The sequence below is a fragment of the Schistocerca nitens genome, chromosome 3, assembly GCF_023898315.1.
Source record: "Schistocerca nitens isolate TAMUIC-IGC-003100 chromosome 3, iqSchNite1.1, whole genome shotgun sequence".
Taxonomy (NCBI): Eukaryota; Metazoa; Arthropoda; class Insecta; order Orthoptera; family Acrididae; genus Schistocerca; species Schistocerca nitens.
In genome coordinates, this window is record NC_064616.1 from 571,481,326 (window position 1) to 571,505,417 (window position 24,092).

Consider the following 24,092-nt stretch of genomic DNA (forward strand, 5'->3'; position numbering starts at 1 on the left):
TACTACTACTACTACTATCATCATTTCACCCTACTTTGGGTATGTTAAATCAGTTTTTAATGTTCTGTGCCTTTCAATTATCCCACTATTGGTTCATTCTTTCTGATCTTGCTTTCCTTTCTTTTTCAGTGATTTGAATTGTTTGTTTGGTTTTCATTTTGACTTGGAACTTCTCTTTCTTGCTTGCCTTTTTTCTCCCCCCTCCCTCCCTTTTCCTCCATGAGCATATTTTCTGTGATTTGTAGTTCTCCAAGTCGTCCTCCATTTCCTTACACCAATTCTTTTTTTTTTTTTTTTTTGTGTAAATAGACAACTTTTCTTTTTTTTAATCTATTCGAGTTCATTCTGAAGATGTGTCTATAAAAATCAATTCTCCTTTTCCTCACTATGGCTGAAAATTTTTTGGTACTTTGGTAAAGGGTTTCATACTCGATTTCAATCAGTTCGTTGTTGCGGGACCTGGGGCCAAGGATTTTTTTAAATATCTTCCTTTCTTTGATTTCTGACATTTCAACTAGGCCATGGTTTGTGTCTGACTATGTTTTGGCTGCATACAGGGCTTCCGGTTTGATTACTGTACTGTATTGTCTTATTTTTGCATTCCATGACAAGGACTTTTTGTTATGTGTGTTTTTGGTGAGTTGAAAGGCCAGTTCGAATTTACTTCTTCTAGATTCATTGCCTTTTTCTCATAGGGATTCCAGCTGATCCATTCTCCAAGATATTTGAATTCTTTGATGATTTCAATTTTTTGTTCTCCCACTTTAAAATGTTTTGGTGTTTTTTTATGTTTCTCGTTATCTTGGTCTTTTCAAATTAGATTATGAGACACCTATTTGTTCAGCTTGTTTTTGTAGTTTGAGGGTCTGTTCTTTGGCTTCTTCCCAGGTCTTGGTTAATTACGGCCATCATCTGCAAAGGCTAGATAATTGACTTTGATGCTTTTGTTTTTGTTCCTAGTCAGATTGCATTATGGATCTTCATGTTCCACACTCTGATTACTTTTTCTACGGCACAGTTAAATAGCAGTGGAGAGAGTCCATCTCCTCGTCATACAACAATTTTAACCACAGAAGGGTTGGAAACTTTTCCCAGGAATCTGACTTTGAAGTATGTGTTTCTCTGATTAAAATTGAGATTTTGTTGTCTAGGTTTAATTCTTTTTATTAAAGAGATGAGAGATTCCCAGTCTACTGATTCGTATGCTTTCTGAAAGTCAATTAAAGTGATAACATATGATTTTGCTCTTGGTTTTTGGTAGGGCATAAGGTCTTTAAGGTTTAGGATTTCTTCTGGGCAGGATTTCCCTTTCCTGAAACCTGCTTGGTATTCTCCAAGTTGATGGTCTAACTGCAGTTCTGCCCTGTTTAGTAGGACTTTAGAGAATATCTTGTATGTTACATCTAGGAATGAGATCCCTCTGTAGTTGTTGGGATCTGTTTTGGACCCTTTCTTATGGAATGTGTGGATGAGTGCTGTCTTCCATTAATATGGGATTCTTTCATTTGCCCAGATTTCTTCAAAGATGTTTCAGAGAGAGTCTATGGCATTTTTGTTGACATTTCTATAAAGTTCAGCTGTGATTTGGTTTCCTCCCAAGGCTTTACAGTTTTTAGGATTTGAGATGACTGACTAGTTTCTCAGTGGAGGGTGTTTCAGATTTAGGACTGGTTATTGTTGAGACCCATTTTTTTCTATGGGTTCTTTACAGTTAAGAAGGTTTCTCAAATACTCTGCCAATATTTTGCAATTATCCCTGTTGTTGTGAGCAGTATTTCCATTTTTGTTTTGGAGCTGTAGAGTCAGTAAACTGTATTTGGGTTTTTTAAGCAAGTTCTTTGTTGTTTTTGGTGAAGTCCTCGTTGACCTGAAAGAGGAGGTGGTCTTATTGGGCTTCTTTTATTCTTTTGATTTTTTCATCACTAATTTTATATTCAAGAAGTTTTGTCTGTTCTGTTCACTCTTCTGTGACTTTCACTGTTGCCATGCTTTTCTTCTTAGTTCAAGCAGTCTATCACATTCTTCTGTCCCCCAGGCATTGTTTCTGACTTTGATTGTGGGAGCTAATTGTTCGGCTCTACTTATTAGGCTTTCTTCCATTTCATCCCAGTTTTGATTTTGTGTGTCTTTAGTTGTGAGGGGAAACTCATTGGAGTGTTATCTTTTCTGGATCATATTTTCTTCTTTTGGGGTCACTGGTTCCCTTTTTCCTTTTACGGATAATTTTGAGTTTTATTTTAGAAAGGTAATGATCAGGATCTAGAGTGGCTGCTATGAGGATTTTGACATTTCGTATTTCTTTATGGAAATTCAGTTTGATTGTCATGTGATCAAGCTGGAATTCATCTACGTGTGGGTTTGGTGAGACCCGTGTTCCTTGTTTTCAAGGTAGCTTTTTAAAGGCTGTAGATTTCAGAATCTTGTTGTGTGCTTGGCATAATTCTATCAGTCTGATGTCATTTTGGTTGGTTCTGTTAAGTGTCGGGTAGTCTCCAGAAATTTGTTTGCATTTCTTCTCCTTCCCTACCTAGGTGCTGAAGCATCCCAAAAGTAGGGCATTGTGTTTTTCTGGGATTTTCTGCACATCATCACTGAACTGGTCCCAAAAAAAATCCACCTTTCATTTGTCCTTTCGACTGTCATATTTATGGGGCATGTGCATTCACGAAGGTATATACTTATTAGCAGACTTGAAGGTAAGTTGGAGAGTCGTTTGGATTGAGATTCAAAGTTGATAATAGAGTCCAAAATATTTTTGTCTATTATGAAGTCAGTTCCAAGATGCAGTCTCTTTTTCATAATTTGTTTTGCCTACCTTTACTTTGTATATTCTGAAGCCTCCAGAATAAAAACTGTTTTCATCTACAAATCTGGTTTTTTGTACTGCTGTTATGAGAATTTTGTGCTCTTGAGGGTGTCTGTAAGGTGTTTTAATTTTCTAGTTTTTAGAAGAGAATTTGTATTGAAAGTAGCTATGTAACTTGGTTTCCTATACTTAATCTTGCTTGATATTCCAAGACACTCCAAATAGCCTCTCAAATTCTGCAGGCTCCACAGAATCCAACTGTCAACTCAAACACTGTTTCACATCACACTCTTCAGTGATTGGTAATATTATGTGTGGAGTGGCTCCTATTGTTAGAACAACTGGTTTAAAACCATGGTTGTTAGCCCTGGAGATTTTTCTCAGTCCCCCTCCCCCCCCCCCCCCCGCCAAAAAAAAAAAAAACTTAGGAAGAGATGCTGACCAAAGTCTGTCAAACCTGGGGACAGCTGTCTTTGGATTTTGATTTTTGTGTTTGTCCATGGGTTGTATTTTATTTCCCACCAGCCATGTATATCTGGAGAGCCTTACCCTATCTATCACCTAGGGATGCACCCGGTATGAGAACAGATTGTACTAATAAAATATTCTTTCCTCTAATTATGTCAGAGTGCTTTTACAAAAGAGATTTCAATGATTTCATGCCCCCCCCCCCTCCCCAAGTGATCAAGATTTTTTTCCCTCTCACTGCTATTGCTAAAATGTAGATTCAATGTGCATGACTGTTGCCAAACAATCAAAACTGTTCAAACACACCCTTCCCCCCCCCCCCCCCTCTCCCAACAGTGTTAGAGCTATCGGGCTGCCTAACCAGTATAGAATGTAGTACAGCATTTCCAACGTAGTTTACCTACGCCATTATCATCTTTCAAGCTCTTACAAAATTTTACATTATTTAAGCCAAAACCGTAACTTCTTGTTTGTGCAAAAAGAAACTTTGATATAGTCTTCACAAATGAATTGGCTAGTTTTCAAACTCTCCCTAGACACAGTATAAAAACAGGCTTTTGTTATGGACTTTCTTTGCCTCTTGCGATAGTTCTGAGACTTTCTCAGCCAACAGCACAGAAAATAATTACAACATTTTAAACATTTGAAGCAGCAAGAAGAATCCTGATCCTTTGGAGGAAACTGAAATTTACTAACACTTCCAACCTACCTCAAAATGCTTATTGAAAAACTGATTTACTGAAATCTTTTTGCAACCTTACAAAGACATTTAAGAACAATAGTAAACTTGATTACTTTGTAACAGCTTATTCTATTGTGCATCTTTGACATGTTCTCTGTGATTGCTTTCACGAAAAGAAAAACTGCATATATATATATATATATATATATATATATATATATATATATATATATATATATATATATAGAGGGAAACATTCCACGTGAGAAATATATATCTAAAAACAAAGATGATGTGACTTACCAAACGAAAGCGCTGGCATGTCGATAGACACACAAACAAACACAAACATACACACAAAATTCAAGCTTTCGCAACAAACTGTTGCCTCATCAGGAAAGAGGGAAGGAGAGGGAAAGACGAAAGGATGTGGGTTTTAAGGGAGAGGGTAAGGAATCATTCCAATCCCGGGAGCGGAAAGACTTACCTTAGGGGGAAAAAAGGATGGGTATACACTCGCGCACACACACACACACACACACACACACACACACACACATATCCATCCACACATATACAGACACAAGCAGACATACTTAAAGTAATAATTTAGAAGTTTTTTGATAATAGTTATAAAAGTAGGCAACAGTCAAAGTAAAAGAGTGTTCTGACTGTGAACGCACCAGAAGATGAACCACAGGGTTAGAAGGCACTGTGCATTAGCACATTTTGCCAACTATTTATCAGGTCCTGGTTGTTGTCAGTTATGAGCTACCTAGTACGAAGAAAGTTTGCACACAAGGTCACTTGTGTATGTTTAGGGCATTTGACATCAAATTCATTAGCACTCCTGTTAAAGCAATTTGAGATGAATGTGTTTAAAACTGGTAAAACTAAAAGCTCATAAAATACAAACTCACTTAGAACTGCAAACTTACACTCCTCCATTTTCCACACACCCACCTACCCACTTATACCCAAACACACAGAATGTAAGACTGTCAACACTGTCAATTGGTTGGTTGGTTTGTGGGGTTAAAGGGACCAGATTGCTACAGTCATCGGTCCCTTGTTCCAAAAAAACTAAAACCACCAAAAGAGACGAAAAAACGAACAACAGGAAAGACAGCAGACGAAACAGGACTAGAAATACTCCGACAAAGAACAGACAAAACAAATTAAAATCACACCGAGTGTGACGGTGGTTGGCCGACCATAGAGAAAAAAAGGGAAAGGCCAACCACCGAGAAACACATTAAAAAAACAGACTAAAATCGTAGGTCAGAGGCCAGAATCAACACAAAAACACACACATTCACATTAAGCGATAAAAGCCCCCTGCCCGAATAAAACGCAAAACCAAGTCCGCTATGGCAGAGTCGTCAGTTAAAAGCGCAGGGAGCGTATCAGGCAGCGCAAAAGTCTGCCTGAGCACAGTTAAACGGGCGCACTCCAACAGAATATGGACCACCGTCAAGGACGCCCCACAACGACAAAGAGGTGGATCCTCACGACACAGTAAATAACTTTGCGTCAGTCGGGTGTGGCCAATGCGGAGCCGACAAAGGACGACTGAGTCCCTGTGGGTGGCTCGCATGGATGACCGCCACACAGTCGTCGTCTCCTTAATGGCACGGAGTTTATTGGGCGTGATCCGATCACGCCATTCAGCGTCCCAAAGCGCAAAAACTTTTCGGCGGAGGACTGCCTGCAAATCAGTCTCTGGGAGGCCAACATTCAGAGGTGGTTTACTCGTGGCCTCTTTCGCCAGGCGGTCAACATGTTCATTGCCCGGGATACCGACATGACCGGGGGTCCACACAAATACCACAGAGCAGCCGCAACAGGCAAGAGTATGCAGGGACTCATGGATAGCCATCACCAGACGAGAACGAGGGAAACACTGGTCGAGAGCTCATAAACTGCTCAGGGAATCGCTACAGATAACAAAGGACTCACCTGAGCAGGAGCGGATAAACTCTAGGGCACGAAAGATGGCGACCAGCTCAGCAGTGTAAACTCTGCAGCCGTCCGGCAATGAACGTTGTTCGGAATGGTCCCCTAGAGTTAGTGCATAACCGACACGACCAGCAACCATCGAACCGTCAGTGTATACAACTCCAGAGCCCTGATACGTGGCCAGGATGGAATAAAAGCGGCGGAGGAAGGCCTCTGGAGGGACTGAGTCCTTCAGGCCCTGTGCCAAGTCGAGCCGAAGGCAAGGGCGAGGAACACACCATGTGGGTGTACGCAAAGTGGCCCGAAAAGGAGTTGGAACAGTGAAAACCCTAAGCCCGGAGAGAAGCTCTTTGACGCGGACCGCGATCGTACAACCTGACCGGGGCCGACGTTCTGGCAGATGGACGACCGATTGCGGGAACAGGAGATGATAGTTTGGATGCCCGGGCAAGCTAAAAACATGGGCAGCATAAGCGGCCAGCAAACGTTGGCGCCGTAACCGCAGGGAAGGGACACCTGCCTCCACTAGTATGCTGTCCACAGGGCTGGTACGGAAAGCACCAGTGGCCAGGCGTATCCCGCTGTGGAGGATCGGGTCCAGCACCCGCAACGCAGATGGGGATGCTGAGCCATAAGCCAGGCTCCCATAATCCAGACGGGACTGGATTAACGCCTGGTAGAGCCGCAACAGGCTAGATCGGTCGGTGCCCCGGCGGGCGTGGCTCAAGCATCTCAGAGCATTTAGATGCCGCCAACACGCCTGTTTAAGCTGCCGAATATGAGGCAGCCAAGTCAGCCAGGCATCAAAAACGACACCCAAAAACCTGTGGGTCTCCACCACAGCAAGGAGTTCGTCGGCAAGATAAAGCTGCGGCTCAGGATAGACTGTTCGGCGCCAGCAGAAATGCATAACGCGGGTCTTGGCAGCCGAAAACTGAAAACCATGCGCTACAGCCCAAGACTGCGCCTTGCGGATTGCGCCCTGTAGCCGACGTTCAACAGCTGCAATGCCAGTAGAGCTATAGTAAAGGCAGAAGTCGTCAGCATACAGGGACGCTGAGACAGACGTCCCCACCGCCGCAGCAAGCCCGTTAATGGCTATTAAAAACAGGCAGACACTTAAAACAGAACCCTGGGGCACACCGTTCTCCTGGACTCGGGAGGAACTATGGGAGGCCGCGACTTGCACGCGGAACGTACGATACGACAGAAAATTGTGGATAAAGATCGGCAGAGGGCCCCTTGACTCCAGTACCCAGTTCAACCGCCGGCTCACCATCCGTTCAAGCAATTTGCAAAGAACATTGGTGAGGCTAATGGGACGGTAGCTGTCCACCTCCAAAGGGTTCTTCCCAGGTTTCAGAATGGGGATTACAATACTTTCTTGCCATTGTGACGGAAACTCACCCTCGACCCAAATGCGGTTGTAAAGGTCGAGGAGCCGTCGCTGGCAGTCCACTGAAAGGTGTTTCAGCATCTGACAGTGGATGCCATCTGGCCCAGGAGCGGTATCAGGGCAAGCGGCAAGGGCACTGTGAAATTCCCACTCACTGAATGGAGCACTGTAGGGTTCAGAATGGTGGGTGCGAAAAGAAAGTCTCCGATGTTCCATCTGCTCTTTAATGGAGCGGAAGGCCAGTGGGTAATTGGAAGAAGCAGAACTAAGAGCAAAATGCTCTGCCAAGCTGTTGGCAATTTCGTCGGAGTCTGTACAAACTGCTCCATTCAGTGAGAGCGCAGGGACGCTGACAGGGATCCGATAGCCGTAGAGGCGTCGGATCTTGGCCCAGACCTGCGATGGAGAGACATGGAGGCCAATGGTGGACACATACCGCTCCCAGCACTCCTGCTTGCTTTGGCGGATAAGGCGGCGGGCCTGTGCACGCAGCCATTTGAAGGTGACGAGGTGGTCAATGCAGGGATGTCGCTTGTGACGCTGGAGCACCCGCCGGCGATCTTTAATCGCTGCAGCGATCTCACGCGACCACCAAGGCACAGTACGCCGCTGAGGGGACCCAGAAGAACAGGGAATGGCAGATTTGGCGGCAGTAACAATACCAGTGGTGACTACTGATTGAACCACTGCATCAATGTCATCACTAGAGAGAGGCTCAATAGCGGCAGTGGAGGAAAACAAGTCCCAGTCAGGCTTATTCATAGCCCACCTGCAAGGGCGCAGAGAAGACTGACGCTGTGGCAGTCACAGGAAGATCGGAACGTGGTCACTACCACACAGGTCGTCATGCACTCTCCATTGGACAGACGGTAAGAGGCTAGGGCTGCAGATCGAAAGGTCGATGGCGGAGTACGTGCCATGCACTACGCTAAAGTGTGTGGAGGAACCATCATTTAAAAGCGAAAGATCGAGCCGTGCTAATAAATGCTCAATGGTGGCGCCTCGACCTGTCGCCACTGACCCACCCCACAGAGGGTTATGGGCGTTGAAGTCGCCCAATAACAAGAAAGGTGGCGGCAATTGGGCTATCAGAGCAGCCAGGACATGCTGCGCGACAGCACCATCCGGTGGAAGGTAAAGACTGTAGACAGTAACAGCCTGTGGCGTCCACACCCGAACAACGACAGCCTCTAAAACTGTTTGTAGAGGTACAGACTCGCTGTGGAGAGAGTTAAGGACATACATGCAGACGCCACCAGACACCTTTTCATAAGCTGCCTGGTTCTTATAACAACCCCGATAGCCACGGAGGGCGGGAGTTCGCATTTCTGGAAACCAAGTTTCCTGAATAGCAATGCAGAAGAAAGGGTGAAGGCTGATAAGTTGTCGGAGCTCAGCTAGATAGTGGAAGAAACCGCTGCAGTTCCACTGGAGGATGGTACTGTCCATGCCTGAGAGAGGCGTGACGGGACTTGGAAGGCAGATTACGCCGCTCACCTGCTGCCTCCAATTGAGCACCGGTGCTAGCGCTATCCATGGCGTCTGAGGGCCCGGCAAGATCGAGGTCCTCAGCAGACGCCAGAATCTCCACCTCGTCCACAGGCACAGGGCTTGCAGGAAGCGGTGGGATGGGTGCCACCGCAATGTCGTTAGCCTTGGGGACTTTCTTCTTCTTCTGTTTCTCTCGCTGTGCCTTCAGTGGTTCAGGCTGGGAGGGCTTCACTGGGTCAGTCTCAGGGACAGACGACGACCGTGAAGCCCTACGACCAGGGACCAGTGGTTGTTTGAGCCACTTGCGGCTGTCTGCTTTTGTACCAGTCGGAACTTGCGAAGGGAGGTCCCCAAGGGACCCCTTCCTGACGAGAGGAGCCGAAGGAGACTTGCGCTTCTCCAGCTGGGAAGGGGGAACTGATGTCCCCGATGGTTGGGGGGGTGTTGCTCCTGAAGTAGATGAGCAGGAGCAACAGGGAGTTTAGTGCCCCCCACCATCAAGGGGGCAGGTGTGGGCCTTCGACTCTGAGAGCTGACTGGAGCTGATGGAACTGCAGCAGGAGTGACAGTTGCGGCATAAGAAGATGTCATACGCACCGGATGAAGCCGATCATATTTCCGCTTCGCCTCAGTGTATGTCAGTCGGTCGAGGGTCTTGATTTCCATGATTTTCCGCTCCTTCTGCAGAATCGGACAGTCCGGTGAGCAAGGCAGATGGTGCTCACCACAGTTCACACAGATTGGAGGCAGGGCACAGGGATGATCAGGATGGGATGGTCGACCGCAATCACGACATACGAGGTCGGAAGCACAGCGTGAAGACATATGGCCGAACTTCCAACACTTGAAGCACCGCATTGGGGGAGGGATATATGGCTTGACATCACAACGGTACACCATCACCTTGACCTTCTCAGGTAACATGTCACCCTCGAAGGCCAAGATGAAGGCACCGGTGGCAACTTGATGATTCCTTGGACCCCGGTGGACGCGCCAGACGAAATGGACACCTCGTTGCTCCAAGTTGGCGCGCAGCTCGTCATCGGACTGTAAAAGGAGATCCCTGAGGAAGATAATGCCCTGGACCATATTCAGACTTTTGTGGGGTGTGATAGTTACGGAGACATCCCCCAGCTTGTTACAAGCGAGCAAGGCCCGCGACTGGGCGGAGGATGCCGTTTTTATCAACACCGATCCGGACCGCATCTTGGACAAGCCCTCCACCTCCCCAAACTTGTCCTCTAAATGCTCTACAAAGAACCGAGGCTTCACGGATATAAAGGATTCCCCATCAGCTCTGGTACAGACAAGATACCTGGGCGAATACGTCTCACTTTCATTCAATGCCTTTCGTTCCTCCCATGGTGTGGCGAGGGAGGGCAACGATTTGGGGTCATAAACGTTACCTTTAAAATAGGCCCTAGAACACTTAGAGACTTCTGGTGGCTGGCCACCAGCACGAGAAGATGTGCCACGCTTCATTGCGTGTCATCCACCCTGATGCCACCTACTCCGACCAAGGGCCCTCCCCACGGGCGCCACCCAGCCGCAGCAAAGACCACCTGGCAGGATGGCCATTGCCGGGAGTCCCGATGCCCCAGGGAGATGGGCATCTACTCCTTGGCATACGTGGGGAGTTAACGGCGCAGGCATCAGTAGAGCGATCCCAGTGTTGTCAGGGCGCTGCAACCAACAGGGTAAATGGCGGCCCCACCACAACGGACTGGCTACCGTGCTGGATGTTAGGTGACATGTGGTCCATGGTCGCCGTCAGTGCAGAAAATGGCCCTGCACATTGCTTGGCAGAAAGTGCACGCAGGAGCGTATCCATGCCCAAGCGATGGAGAGTGGGCAGGACTGCAATGCAACGACGAATAAGATGGCGATGGTTCTCAACACAAGATGGACACAATGCACCAAGTAAGGCGCCCTTCCCCAATCGGCTCGCTCTTCGGAAAAATTTTTAGATATGGAGGTCAAACCCAACAGGTGACCATCACATAAGGCCGGAACGTTTGAGACTCCTTTTAGTCGCCTCTTACTACAGGCAGGAATACCGCGGGCCTATTCTAACCCCCGAACCCGCAGGGGGAAACACTGTCAATTTTAAAATACACTGTTAACATCCTAATTGTACTATAGAATAACAGGAAAAATAGTAATGTGACTGTGTGGTTTTTTAGTATTATTTCTTTTTAAGGAAGCAAACTCCTGGATGAGGCAGTTACCCTGACAACACATTAAAACCTTCTCCCACATAATTTAAGGAGCAAGTCAAACACTTAATGAAATTTTAAATGTCTTATCATGTTCCTCTCATCATTCACTAAAATAGAGGACAGATCAGTTTGTAAACTAGCCTTTGTTCACTTGTTTCAATATAAAATACATTTATAGAAGATGGCATACTGAAATCTGTACAGCACAAGTATTACACAATGGTGGGTCCTCTCACCAGAGGAGGAAACCATGTGCTACATGCCAATCTGTTGTCAATTGAACAGGACTTCAACACACTTCAGTGGAACAGGAGGTGGTACACCATAGCCAAATAGCTGATTTTCCCAGCCACAGTTTATTTTCTGTCTTCCCATTAACATAAGGCTATAGCATGCAGGGTGTACAGCACTGTGGCTAGCACACTCACTAACTCATTTCCTAAATTCCCAAGTGCCCCTGGTACCCAGCAGACTGACAGCCAATTCCAGGCTTTGTAAGTGGAGGAAAGAAGCATTATTCTTTGTACCATAATTTCTTGAGAGTAAAGGAATAAGTTTTCACCACTGCCTAAGAAGAAAACAGACATCATTCTCCTCTTGAAAGATTGAGATATTTGTACTGAGACAGGTGCAATCCCATTTTTTGTTTTGCAGATTTTGTTTGTGATCCCTGCCATGTTGTGTGAGGCCTGCTTTTAGCAAGACAGCCATTGACGCTTCAAAAAGGCAACCATAAAATTGGTGTCCGCCGCAGGATCAATATTACTCCCCTTTATACCTACAAAATTCCATGATATTCTAAAATAAATTACAGAAGCAAATATCTGCTACATTAATCATCCTTTTAAACTGCTTTTAGTGAGTAGATAACAGAACAATTGATGCTGTACGATGCAATATAAGCCTAGCCCACTCTTTTGCCTGCTCTATACCGCCTGTAATCTAATACTTTATTCTTATTGTGGCAGACATCATTTCCAAGATACCCATACATTAAATACATGTAAAATTTTCCACAAGGTTCACTTTGTTGACACATTTCTGTAAGCCTCGACCACTACCTCAAATATTTGTGCCAATAACCTCATCATCTGAACACAGTTTTAAAATGGTAGATGATGATTTGTTCAATTTACATTTCGGCTGTTTTCTAAAATTGCAAACTGCATGAAGACCGAAATTGCTACGCAAAGGCAACAGAAACAGGTTTCTGTGCAATTGAAGGGAGCAAGGTACTATAATGAGAAATGTTAAGACAGTAAATACGCTAGAAACAACTGAGATAAATGCAGACAATTAGCTTGGTGGAAGTCAAAATATTATACTACGTCATTTCAGATACTTCTTTAAGGAATGGTGTAATGAATAACAAGTTTCCAGGATGATTTACAATAAACATTAGCAATGGGAATAAAGATGGCAAACTGAACAAACGTAGATTCTAAATGGCTGCAGATTGTGACCATTTCTGACATGCTGCATTCTTGTCGATGAAAAAGTAATGTCAGTAGTATGGAGCATACGATGTGGTGCTTCTCTGTGGCAACTGATCTCTCTCATTCCACAGAGGATGCTGATAGTATTTATTTCTCAGCACAGTACTACTGTAGAGTAAAGTCCTCTTACAGACTTTGACGATAGGGCTATGTCTTATTTTTATTTGTCTTACACAGAATCATTTTCCTTCTTGCCCATTAAAAACATCAGAGCAGGAACTATATAATCACAGGCTTCATACATTTTGTAGTACCCCTTCTATAGAAACTACCCTTTCCACATTGAAAGGGAGGCATCATTCAGCCAGTTGTTAGTTTGAATGCTAAAATAGTTTATTAGGAATGGTTTTCTCTTCTCTTGATGTATGAACCCTATTATCTAATGTGTTATGTAAAGATATAGGGTTTAAGATGGTGTCTGAACAACAATCAACTTAGCATGCATCGCACATAAAGTTATCAGAGGTTAAATTCATATAAAGAGGCATAAATAAATCCTGGACATGACTGGGAATGATATGTATGGCTTTAGAATTTTTAGGCTCACACACCTGTAGTGTCAGTCTTCTCCAATGCATGTTTAGAACTTGTCATTTGTCAGCTGTAACCAAGAGCTCAAGCTGCTCCTATCAGTTTTTTCAAAGCTGTTGCTCAGTTACTATAAAGAATGTGGTACACTGAGGAATGAGGAAAAGATATTGGAAGTGCAATTTTTCTTGAAGGCTGGCAGTGGAAAAGCACCTCAAGGGAATCCTACCAAGACATACCTATCTTCCAGAGTTCTTAGGAGGTTCCTTGAGCTTTCAAACATCAGCCCTGCTGAAAAGTTAGAGTTCCACCCTTGTGGGTCTATCATGTAGCCTCCATTGTTCATTGCTTTCCTGGGGTTAGCCAGTACTGCAAATGTGTTGGTAGTGGCTCAATTGCTGCCTGTAATTTTGGTACGGTACATGTGTGGCAGACAGTAACCATCACTGTACAAGGATATATGCTGACCTGTTGGAAGATAGGTGACAGAAGACTGTGAAGAAGAACAACGATGAGTGACCTCAGACAGTTACTCGTCTAACTTCTTGTGTTTTTAGCTGTTCAGTCTCACCTCATCTGTACCTTTTTTTTCTTTATTGTGTGTCACTGGTCAGAAGTAATATACTATTCTGCCAATGATGGGAGCTGTTACTTGTTGTTCAGGCTTCTTACTTCTTCTCAGTTTATCAATAATTCCTCTCTTCCACCATGAGAGTTCATTGTATTTTCATTGAGTGTAAAAATAGAGGGGGCACCATAGGTGGCTTTGTGAGTTCTCAGGAGTGAAATATATCATCTGAGACAGTGAACATGAGATGCATTCAGTGCTGTTTCAATCAACACAACACTACAGGAGGTATATAGCAGGCAAAAGAGTGGACTAGGCTAGGCTTATATTGCAACAAACAGTATCAATTGTTCTGTTATCTACTCCCTAAAAGCAGTTCAAAAGGGTGAGTAATGTAGCAAATATTTGCTTCTGTAATTTATTTTAGAACATCATGGTATTTTATAGGTATGAAGGGGAGCAATACTGATCCTGCTGGCAGACACCAATTTTATGGTTGCCTGTTTGAAGGGTTTATGGCTGTCTTGCTAAAAGCAGGCCTCACACGACACAGCAGGGATCACAAACAAACTCTGCAAAATAAGGTTGCACCTGTCTCAGTACATGGGTTTTACTGGGAGACATCTGCATCAGCACAACAATATTCATACATACATAGAATTATCAGAATCATTTACATTTCTAGGAACATTTGACAGTCACTTTTTTGGTTAAAATTACATTATGACACTGCAGATTTGTAATCCAGAAATGCTATAAAATTTCTTGTAGCTGTTATGCAAAATTCTTCCATTTAGAAAGTTCCCCCCTCATCACTGTCAATATTGTCCAACAGAAAATTTATGATCCAGAAATTGTACATCAAAATGAAAGATGTGCTGGATTTACTTGAGAAAGCTACTGATTACGTTGTGGTGGAAGACTGGATTAAGTATGTATGCCAAGCTGGGGGAAAAAAAAACACCTTTCTGAATGAAGGTATCTGAGAAAAGCTAATTAAAAGCTTTCTCACTGCTTCAAACGGTTTCTCAGATACCAGGCCTATAGAACACGACAATTAAACAGCAATAAATTGCATGAAATGTTACATTTCATATTTATTTCCCTCCCCAAAGCTGTTAACTCCCCCCCCCCTCCCAAAAGCAATACCACCAGGTGATTTCACAGCCATAATAATGTTTAAATAAATGATTATTTACTTCCAGCTATAAAATATTTATTGCAATGTGCTATCTTCTGAATTTGGGTATCATATCATTTTCAAGTGATTGCTTTTTAATGCATTGTGCGTACATGTGACAGACAGCAGTGTCTAATGGAACAGTTTGCCAGGTTCAGCTTGACACACGCAGGCCAACAGCTTCCTACTTCTGGAGACTAAGGTGTAAAGCGAGGCTACTAGTAGGAGAAACAGGCAAAAAAAGGACAACTAGTAGGTACCTACACTTGCTCCTCCAGGCATCACCTTCACTGCTCCCTCGTACAGCCTGTACACTTTTTTTTTTTTTTTTTGACAGATTTATCCGATACTGACATCCATTGTTAGTGAAGACACACAGACCGACAAAACGGTAAAAGTAATTAAACTACTCCAGACTCATAGCAGACCATTCTCTGACAAACACCTGAGAGGTATAAATATCAAACACAATCATTTATTTCAGTTTACCACTGGGTTCACACTATCTGTGTCCTTGCGAGTGGCTAATAGTGATACGCATGCAAAAGTTCAAGAGGAATTATGTAGCTCAAAAATAAACTTAATATACAGATCAGATATGGTGGAAATGTTTTGCATTTACACTACAGTGGCTGTGACGATGTGCTTTCAGTAAAAATAACAAATGCAGTTTTTAGTTATGCCTCAGTTATTTATCCAGTTGAAGCTGCAGTCAAGTCCCACAATATACTCTATTGTCCACAGACTGTAAAGAACACAAACTACATTGAACATTGCAAAAGAAGAAAAGACAGAAAAAAAGAAGGTGAGTGATAATGCAATATGTTACCTTCCACAATGATGACTGTGTTGAACCCAAATCTGAAAAATGTTTCGTTTAGTGCCCAGCCGTAATGCCGTGCTATGTTGAAATAACCTCGAAACTTTTTCTCCTTTGGAGGTACTTCAATCTCCGACTGATCAGGTTGCTAAGATAAAGTTGAACAAAATTTTAAATTAACTGGCCAGTGTGCTTAGTCACCAACACAATACAATAATACACCAACACTGACACTTTTCAACAAAGATGGAATGCCAAATAAAAGGGTAAATACTAATAAAAGGTACATACCTTTGTTTCAGAAGATTTTTTACAATTTGTATAACATAATGAGATATTAAATATTGTACATAATAATCAGCACACAACAAAGATGAGAAAGTAATTTACCTCTATATGAAAAACTTCATTGCTATATGAATCAATAACATCAGCTGTGGCTTTATGGTGACAATCTTGGCTCACAATGATAGGAAACTGATGGCGTGATGGACGGTAACGCACCAACTGATCAATACACTTGCTGACGGTAATACGATTGCATGCAAACACAACTATAGCAATGACAGGGCCACCATTTGGTAGTTTCTGTTGCGCAATATCTTTCAACTGTTCAACCTAGAACAGCAATGGAGTTAGCCTTATTCAGTCAAGTTAGATCTTAATATAAAAGAAATATGTAACTAAAGCTTTTCCATGCAGGCAGACATACAATTCTAAATTGTGAAGCTCACAAACAGATAATTATTATATTAATTATTAAACCATACATTACGTGCACTGTACCATTTCCACTACAGGACGTGTAAAATAAGATTCTTCATTAGAAAAGTACAAACTACTTTACAAATATCATGCAGACAGAAATGAGAAGACAGATTTAGTAACAATCATCAAATGCTAAACATTCTGTGCATATCCAAAGGTATAATTATCATTAAGCTAATCTCTCTGTATAAAAACCATAACACTGATGTTAAAAATATGAAAAATAATGATGCAACTGTGCAAAACCATGAAACAGGTCAGTTACTTTGGGATGACATTATTTTTGGCACATATTTTGAATGAACAGCTGTATGCTCATTACAGATAGCTGATAGAAGATTAAAATTATGTGGTATACTTTCCATTTATTTACCACTAGTCTACTTTACACACACCTTGTTACAAAGTGTAAGTCATTTCATTCCCAACTACAGCTATACAAAATGCTTGCCAAAGTTTTCAATTTCTTGTCAATAACAAAAATTCCTCAAATAATTAAAAAAAATTATGTCCTGAATATGTTACAATAGCCCACACAGAAATTCATCATGACACTCAATTGGCCTCTTATGTAAAACTTTGTTCTGTCATTTCACTAACAAAAAAGAGTTTTAGATAGGGATCAAGTTGAAATAAAACTTGTCCAACATACGCATTTGACACGTTTATACACCACAAGCCAATTCCCAGCATACAATTAAAGGTACCTGGTACCAGCATCATTTCGTCACCTTTGTTTCCTTCATGAATGGTGTATGATAAAATTATAAAATGATTCTCTCTGTGTCTTTGTCTCTCCAGTGTGCATGTTTAATGATTCCATACCAGTTCCACATGACAAAATATCACATACATTTTAATTACAACATGCTATTTATAACGACATACTTCATTATAACTTTGTCACATGTACGATTCAACATCATATAAGAAAATGTTCTGCTTCTTATGCAATTACATAAAGGGCTCACAGAAACTGGAAAACATAACATGCCTGAACTTCGAATAATGAGCCAGTCATTGTTGCAAATAATTTTTGGATATTATATAAGAGAGAGAATCTCCGTCTCTGTCATCTAGGAGAAAGACAGCAGTCTTGTCAGTAAAAGGAGGGTTTACACTTTTAACAATCACATTACTAGCTTCTTTTTCATCCAAAGTTAGAGTGAATACACAATTTTGACTTCAAATTGATTTTACAACAGATCAAATATTTTTCAATTTTTTTTAACCATTCACAGGTCAGAATTGCAGTTTAAACCACATTAGTGGCTTATCACTAACGTTTGTTCCATAATTAGTATAGTTCTGTTCAGAAAACTGAAAGTATTCATTATAATAAAATGAAACATGATCTACAAAATTCAATTGCTTGCTTCGCAACTAATTTAGAAAAAAATGGACTATGTAGCAAAAACTATTAACTTCATATAAAAGAAGACTACTGATGAAAAACTAGTAAATTAACATACACAAGATACCTAGAATCTGAATCCGTGTTCTAAAATCACCTGTGCCAATGTGAAACCAACCTTGCTATTCTTCTGTCGACTTCCCAGGACTTCATTCTGAGCTTCATTCCCAACAAGTGAGTTTTCTCCAATGTGGTTGTTTGCAGCTAAAAAATTACGACATTTTTATATATTGCTGAGATAAAGAGGCACTTCTTCAGTTAATTATGAAAGTAGCACAAATATGACGAGTGATTTATTGTGTTACTTCATTATAAAATTTTAATTCCAGGCAAGAGTGGGCCCAGGACAGTACAATAAAAACTGCTCTCTTATGCCACTACGATTCACAAAAATGTGTAATTCTATGCAATGTGGGTTTATGCCCATATTTAAAATGGCATTGTGTTATGTAATAAAATGCACATTGCATGCAATTATCATTATTGTTTCAGGAAGCAGCCGTATGCTACAAAAAACATAAATAAATAGCACCATTGATGGAAGTCTGGACCTTTACATGTTTTACATACTGTGTAAAGTTTTCAGGGCAATGTAAAAATTATAGGTGCATTTCAAGACAGCCAGAAAAATGTAAACGGAGTTCAAAAATTGAAAACAAACCACAAAAACGGTATAAGCATATACTGATTGCTACAAATTTTGACTATATTGTTATTAGCATCATGTTGTGCCAAACCATCACAACTCAACTGGTGATATTGCAATCTGCTTTTATCACTGGTACGTAACAGATAACTGCATAGTATATTACAGAGTAAAATGACAGTCAGTGCTACAATAGGGAGGGAGTCTACCAGAGAGAAATAACTTGGTAGAATCTACATTTATGATTTCAAATATGATTAAGGGCCACCAAGATGTTAGACACACAACAAACTTGGACAGGTGTGGAGAGTCAATTAAATGCTTATCCTTGTGCTGTTGACAAACTACAGCATCAATTTCTAAACATAGGGTTGGCATCCGAAAAGTTCAGCCAATGTCTATGACATTCACCAGTGACTAATATTTGCTGTTATGTGGTTTTAATCGTGATCTGCTCTTGTTACAAGAAGTCTAATGGATTGTATCACCGAGTACTCTACTTAGAAGAAATGCTTATAAGACAGCCATGTGTGCATCACTCATCACAGGAAGCAGTATTTGCAGTTGTATGTCAACAATTCCACTCAACTGTGCATCAATGGAGAGGACCATTCACTATACAAATGAGTCTAACTTCTAACTGTGAAATGACAGTATTTGTGTTTCAGTTTGACTAGAAGCAATATTTTATTATCACCCATCCAATATCTGTGATACAGATTTCTTCACGTGAGGTATTATCCATGTAAGGGGAGCAAGTAGATGCAAAAACATCCACTTATTTCCACGTATAACTGTGATAAGGCAGTTGTATGCAAATAACAACTGTCGTGCTTATGTTGATATTTATGCCAGTACAATAACCAATAAATTTATCCAAGAAAATAATGACACTTGAGCAACAGGGCACATCTCGTGAACTCATATCTTCAACAATGAACAATTCTGTGCACGAAGTAGCCAACTCAATAATCTGACCCAAATTCTATTAAGTTTGGGGAGTTCTTTGGTGGTATTCTGTTGCTCACACACTCCTCATTAGCTCATTGTCATACTAAGAGTGGCCTGCAGGAAGAGTGACACCCATTTCTCATAAAATTTTAATTCCAGGCAAGAGTGGGCCCATGACAGTACAATAAAAACTGCTCTCTTATGCCACTACCATTGATGCCAGCTTCTTAGTATTTGCTGCTCATGGTAATGGTAAACAACCCCCCCCCCCCCCAAATCCCCTACTGATACTTTAGTTTTTTTATAAAACAAACATATCCATTCTGTAAATTTCAAACATTTTTTAAGTTCAAACATATTTTCTTTGTTTTGGAAACTGCTTTCACATTTTATTTATGCTGTATTTTCAGTTCAAGAGTGATGCACTTAAAATGTTCAATACAACAACTTCACAAGTTATTATTCTTGGTATTTTCCCTTGATTTATGAAACCCAATGTCCAACTAGGTAAAGGTTTGGATGTTGGTTAACAGCCATCTGCAGCCTGTAAAACCTTGGCAACAGGGTAGATGTCCAAATACCAAGTACCTTTAAAAATGCTTCACTTAATAAGCAGGTATTAGAAGAAACCAAGCTACCACTCTTCTTTTGTTAGTGTGGAAGTTTAGCAGCTACATTATGAATTTAAAACAAGTTCTATGAACACTTTTCCAAGCTTACATTCAAACCCTGTAGCTCTTATTTTCTATTCCCATTGATATTTTTGGAAATAAAAAAGAAGCATGTCAAACAACACTCAAGAAAGCCTCTCAAAAATGCCAGCAAGCAAATGGATATAAGGCAATGTAAATGGCAACATATGAGATTCTCAGATTGGACCAGTTACCCTGATCAAAAAGTCCTGAATATTAACAAAACAGTAAAGATATACAAGATGTGGTGAGAAACAGTCAGGCACAAAATGTTAGGTGTGACAGCAATATAGGAAAAAGTGACAGCAGTAGAGGAGGAGGAGGAGGAGGAGGAGGAGGAGGAGGAGGAGGAAGGTGGGTGGGGAGTATTTACAACACAAGCAAGTCCCATCACTGATGGCAATATGGTATTGTATCATGATGATCTCTCCATTGGCAAAAGATTCCAGAATAGTCCCCCATTCGGATCTCCGGGAGGGGACTGCCAAGGGGGAGGTTACCATGAGAAAAAAATTGAATAATCAACGAAAGGATAACGTTCTACGAGTCGGGGTGTGGAATGTCAGAAGCTTGAATGTGGTAGGGAAACTATAAAATCTGAAAAGGGGGAGGTTACCATGAGAAAAAAATTGAATAATCAACGAAAGGATAACATTCTACGAGTCGGGGCGTGGAATGTCAGAAGCTTGAACGTGGTAGGGAAACTAGAAAATCTGAAAAGAGAAATGCAAAGGCTCAATCTAGATATAGTAGGGGTCAGTGAAGTGAAGTGGAAGGAAGACAAGGATTTCTGGTCAGATGAGTATCGGGTAATGTCAACAGCAGCAGAAATTGGTATAACAGGTGTAGGATTCGTTATGAATCTGAAGGTAGGGCAGAGGGTTTGTTACTGTGAACAGTTCAGTGACCGGGTTGTTATAATCAGAATCGACAGCAGACCAACACCGACAACGATAGTTCAGGTATACATGCCGACGTCGCAAGCTGAAGATGAACAGATAGAGAAAGTGTATGAGGATATTGAGAGGGTAATGCAGTATGTAAGGGGGGACGAAAATCTAATAGTCATGGGTGACTGGAATGCAGTTGTAGGGGAAGGAGTAGAAGAAAAGGTTACAGGAGAATATGGGCTTGGGACAAGGAATGAAAGAGGAGAAAGACTCATTGAGTTCTGTAACAAGTTTCAGCTAGTAATAGCGAATACCCTGTTCAAGAATCACAAGAGGAGGAGGTATACTTGGAAAAGGCCGGGAGATAGGGGAAGATTTCAATTAGATTACATCATGGTCAGACAGAGATTCCGAAATCAGATACTGGACTGTAAGGCAGATATAGACTCAGATCACAATATAGTAGTGATGAAGGGTAGGCTGAAGTTCAAGACATTAATTAGTCAGGAAGAATCAATACGCAAAGAAGTGGGATACGGAAGTACTAAGGAATGACGAGATACGTTTGAAATTCTCTAACGCTATAGATACAGCAATAAGGAATAGCACAGTAGGCATTACAGTTGAAGAGGAATGGACATCTCTAAAAGGGGCCATCACAGAAGTTGGGAAGGAAAACATAGGTACAAAGAAGGTAGCTGCGAAGAAACCATGGGTAACAGAAGAAATACTTCAGTTGATTGATGAAAAGAGGAAGTACAAACATGTTCCGGGAAAATCAGGAATACAGAAATACAAGTCGCTGAGGAATGAAATAAATAGGAAGTGCAGGGAAGCTAAGACGAAATGGCTGCAGGAAAAATGTGAAGACATCGAAAAAGATATGATTGTCGGAAGGACAGACTCAGCATACAGGAAAGTCAAAACAACCTTTGGTGACATTAAAAGCAACGGTGGTAACATTAACAGTGCAACGGGAATTCCACTGTTAAATGCAGAGGAGAGAGCAGATAGGTGGAAAGAATAAATTGAAGGCCTCTATGAGGGTGAAGATTTGTCTGATGTGATAGAAGAAGAAACAGGAGTCGATTTAGAAGAGATAGGGGATCCAGTATTAGAATCGGAATTTAAAAGAGCTTTGGAGGACTTACGGTCAAATAAGGCAGAAGGGATAGATAACATTCCATCAGAATTTCTAAAATCATTGGGGGAAGTGGCAACAAAATGACTATTCACGTTGGTGTGTAGAATATATGAGTCTGGCGACATACCATCTGACTTTCGGAAAAGCATCATACACACAATTCCGAAGACGGCAAGAGCTGACAAGTGCGAGAATTATCGCACAATCAGCTTAACAGCTCATGCATCGAAGCTGCTTACAAGAAGAATATACAGAAGAATGGAAAAGAAAATTGAGAATGCACTAGCTGACGATCAGTTTGGCTTTAGGAAAAGTAAAGGGACGAGAGAGGCAATTCTGACGTTATGGCTAATAATGGAAGCAAGGCTAAAAAAAAAATCAAGACACTTTCATAGGATTTGTCGACCTGGAAAAAGCGTTCAACAATATAAAACGGAGCAAGCTTTCGAGATTCTGAAAAAAGTAGGGGTAAGCTATAGGGAGAGACAGGTCATATACAATATGTACAACAACCAAGAGGGAATAATAAGAGTGGACGATCAAGAGCGAAGTGCTCGTATTAAGAAGGGTGTAAGACAAGGCTGTAGCCTTTCACCCCTACTCTTCAATCTGTACATCGAGGAAGCAATGATGGAAATAAAAGAAAGGTTCAGGAGTGGAATTAAAATACAAGGTGAAAGGATATCAATGATACGATACGCTGATGACATTGCTAACCTGAGTGAAAGTGAAGAAGAATTAAATGATCTGCTGAACGGAATGAACAGTCTAATGAGTACACAGTATGGTTTGAGAGTAAATCGGAGAAAAACGAAGGTAATGAGAAGTAGTAGAAATGAGAACAGTGAGAAACTTAACATCAGGATTGATGGTCACGAAGTCAATGAAGTTAAGGAATTCTGCTACCTAGGCAGTAAAATAACCAATGACGGACGGAGCAAGGAGGACATCAAAAGCAGACTCGCTATGGCAAAAAAGGCATTTCTGGCCAAGAGAAGTCTACTAATATCAAATACCGGCCTTAATTTGAGGAAGAAATTTCTGAGGATGTACATCTGGAGTACAGCATTGTATGGTAGTGAAACATGGACTGTGGGAAAACCGGAACAGAAGAGAATCGAAGCATTTGAGATGTGGTGCTATAGACGAATGTTGAAAATTAGGTGGACTGATAAGGTAAGGAATGAGGAGGTTCTATGCAGAATCGGAGAGGAAAGGAATATGTGGAAAACACTGATAAGGAGAAGGGACAGGATGATAGGACATCTGCTAAGACATGAGGGAATGACTTCCATGGTACTAGAGGGAGCTGTAGAGGGCAAAAACTGTAGAGGAAGACAGAGATTGGAATACGTCAAGCAAATAATTGAGGACGTAGGTTGCAAGTGCTACTCTGAGATGAAGAGGTTACCACAGGAAAGGAATTCGTGGCGGGCCGCATCAAACCAGTCAGTAGACTGATGACCAAAAAAGGAAAGAAAGTGATGAGATAGGAACATCTGTCACTGTTCTGTATCCAATTTGTCCTCCTGATCTCTACCTCTGTGGGACAGTTTCCCATATCACTCCAGTAGTATAATCTATTTCCACATGCCTATGGGATATGTTACGTTTCAAGATTTCATGTTAGTTATACAACAATCTCTCTAATTAGCTTGGCTTTTCATATCTCTTGACCCCCATTTTGTAGTACAACTTTGAAATTAATATTGTTGATTAGTATTGCAAACATTCTCATATTTAAGCAATGCAAAATATATGAAATTTGAAGATTATAAAAATATTTATTATTAGTATTATTATTATTTTTATTTATACTAATTAATAAAAACAATATTATTTGAACAACAATAATTATGTAAATGTCAACTTAAATACGTTTTTCTTTAAAACTTGAGAATCAGATGGATATTTGTGATTTCTTCAAACCATAGTTAAATATTTAAAATCACAACAATATGAAGCCTTCAAATA

At 41.4% G+C, this 24,092-nt stretch overlaps 1 protein-coding gene across 2 annotated transcripts in view; it reads right to left on the reverse strand.

The window, feature by feature from the left end:
- Nucleotides 1-24,092, reverse strand: part of LOC126248479 (alpha-1,3-mannosyl-glycoprotein 2-beta-N-acetylglucosaminyltransferase) — a 101,718-nt gene that overhangs the window by 66,694 nt on the left and 10,932 nt on the right. For both annotated transcript variants that reach the window (XM_049949497.1, XM_049949498.1), the window contains exons 4-6: nt 17,914-17,999; nt 16,004-16,231; nt 15,623-15,761 (exon numbers count right to left, since the gene is read on the reverse strand). In XM_049949497.1, coding sequence (XP_049805454.1) covers nt 15,623-15,761; nt 16,004-16,231; nt 17,914-17,999 — 453 coding nt within the window. The remainder of the gene's footprint in view (nt 1-15,622; nt 15,762-16,003; nt 16,232-17,913; nt 18,000-24,092) is intronic.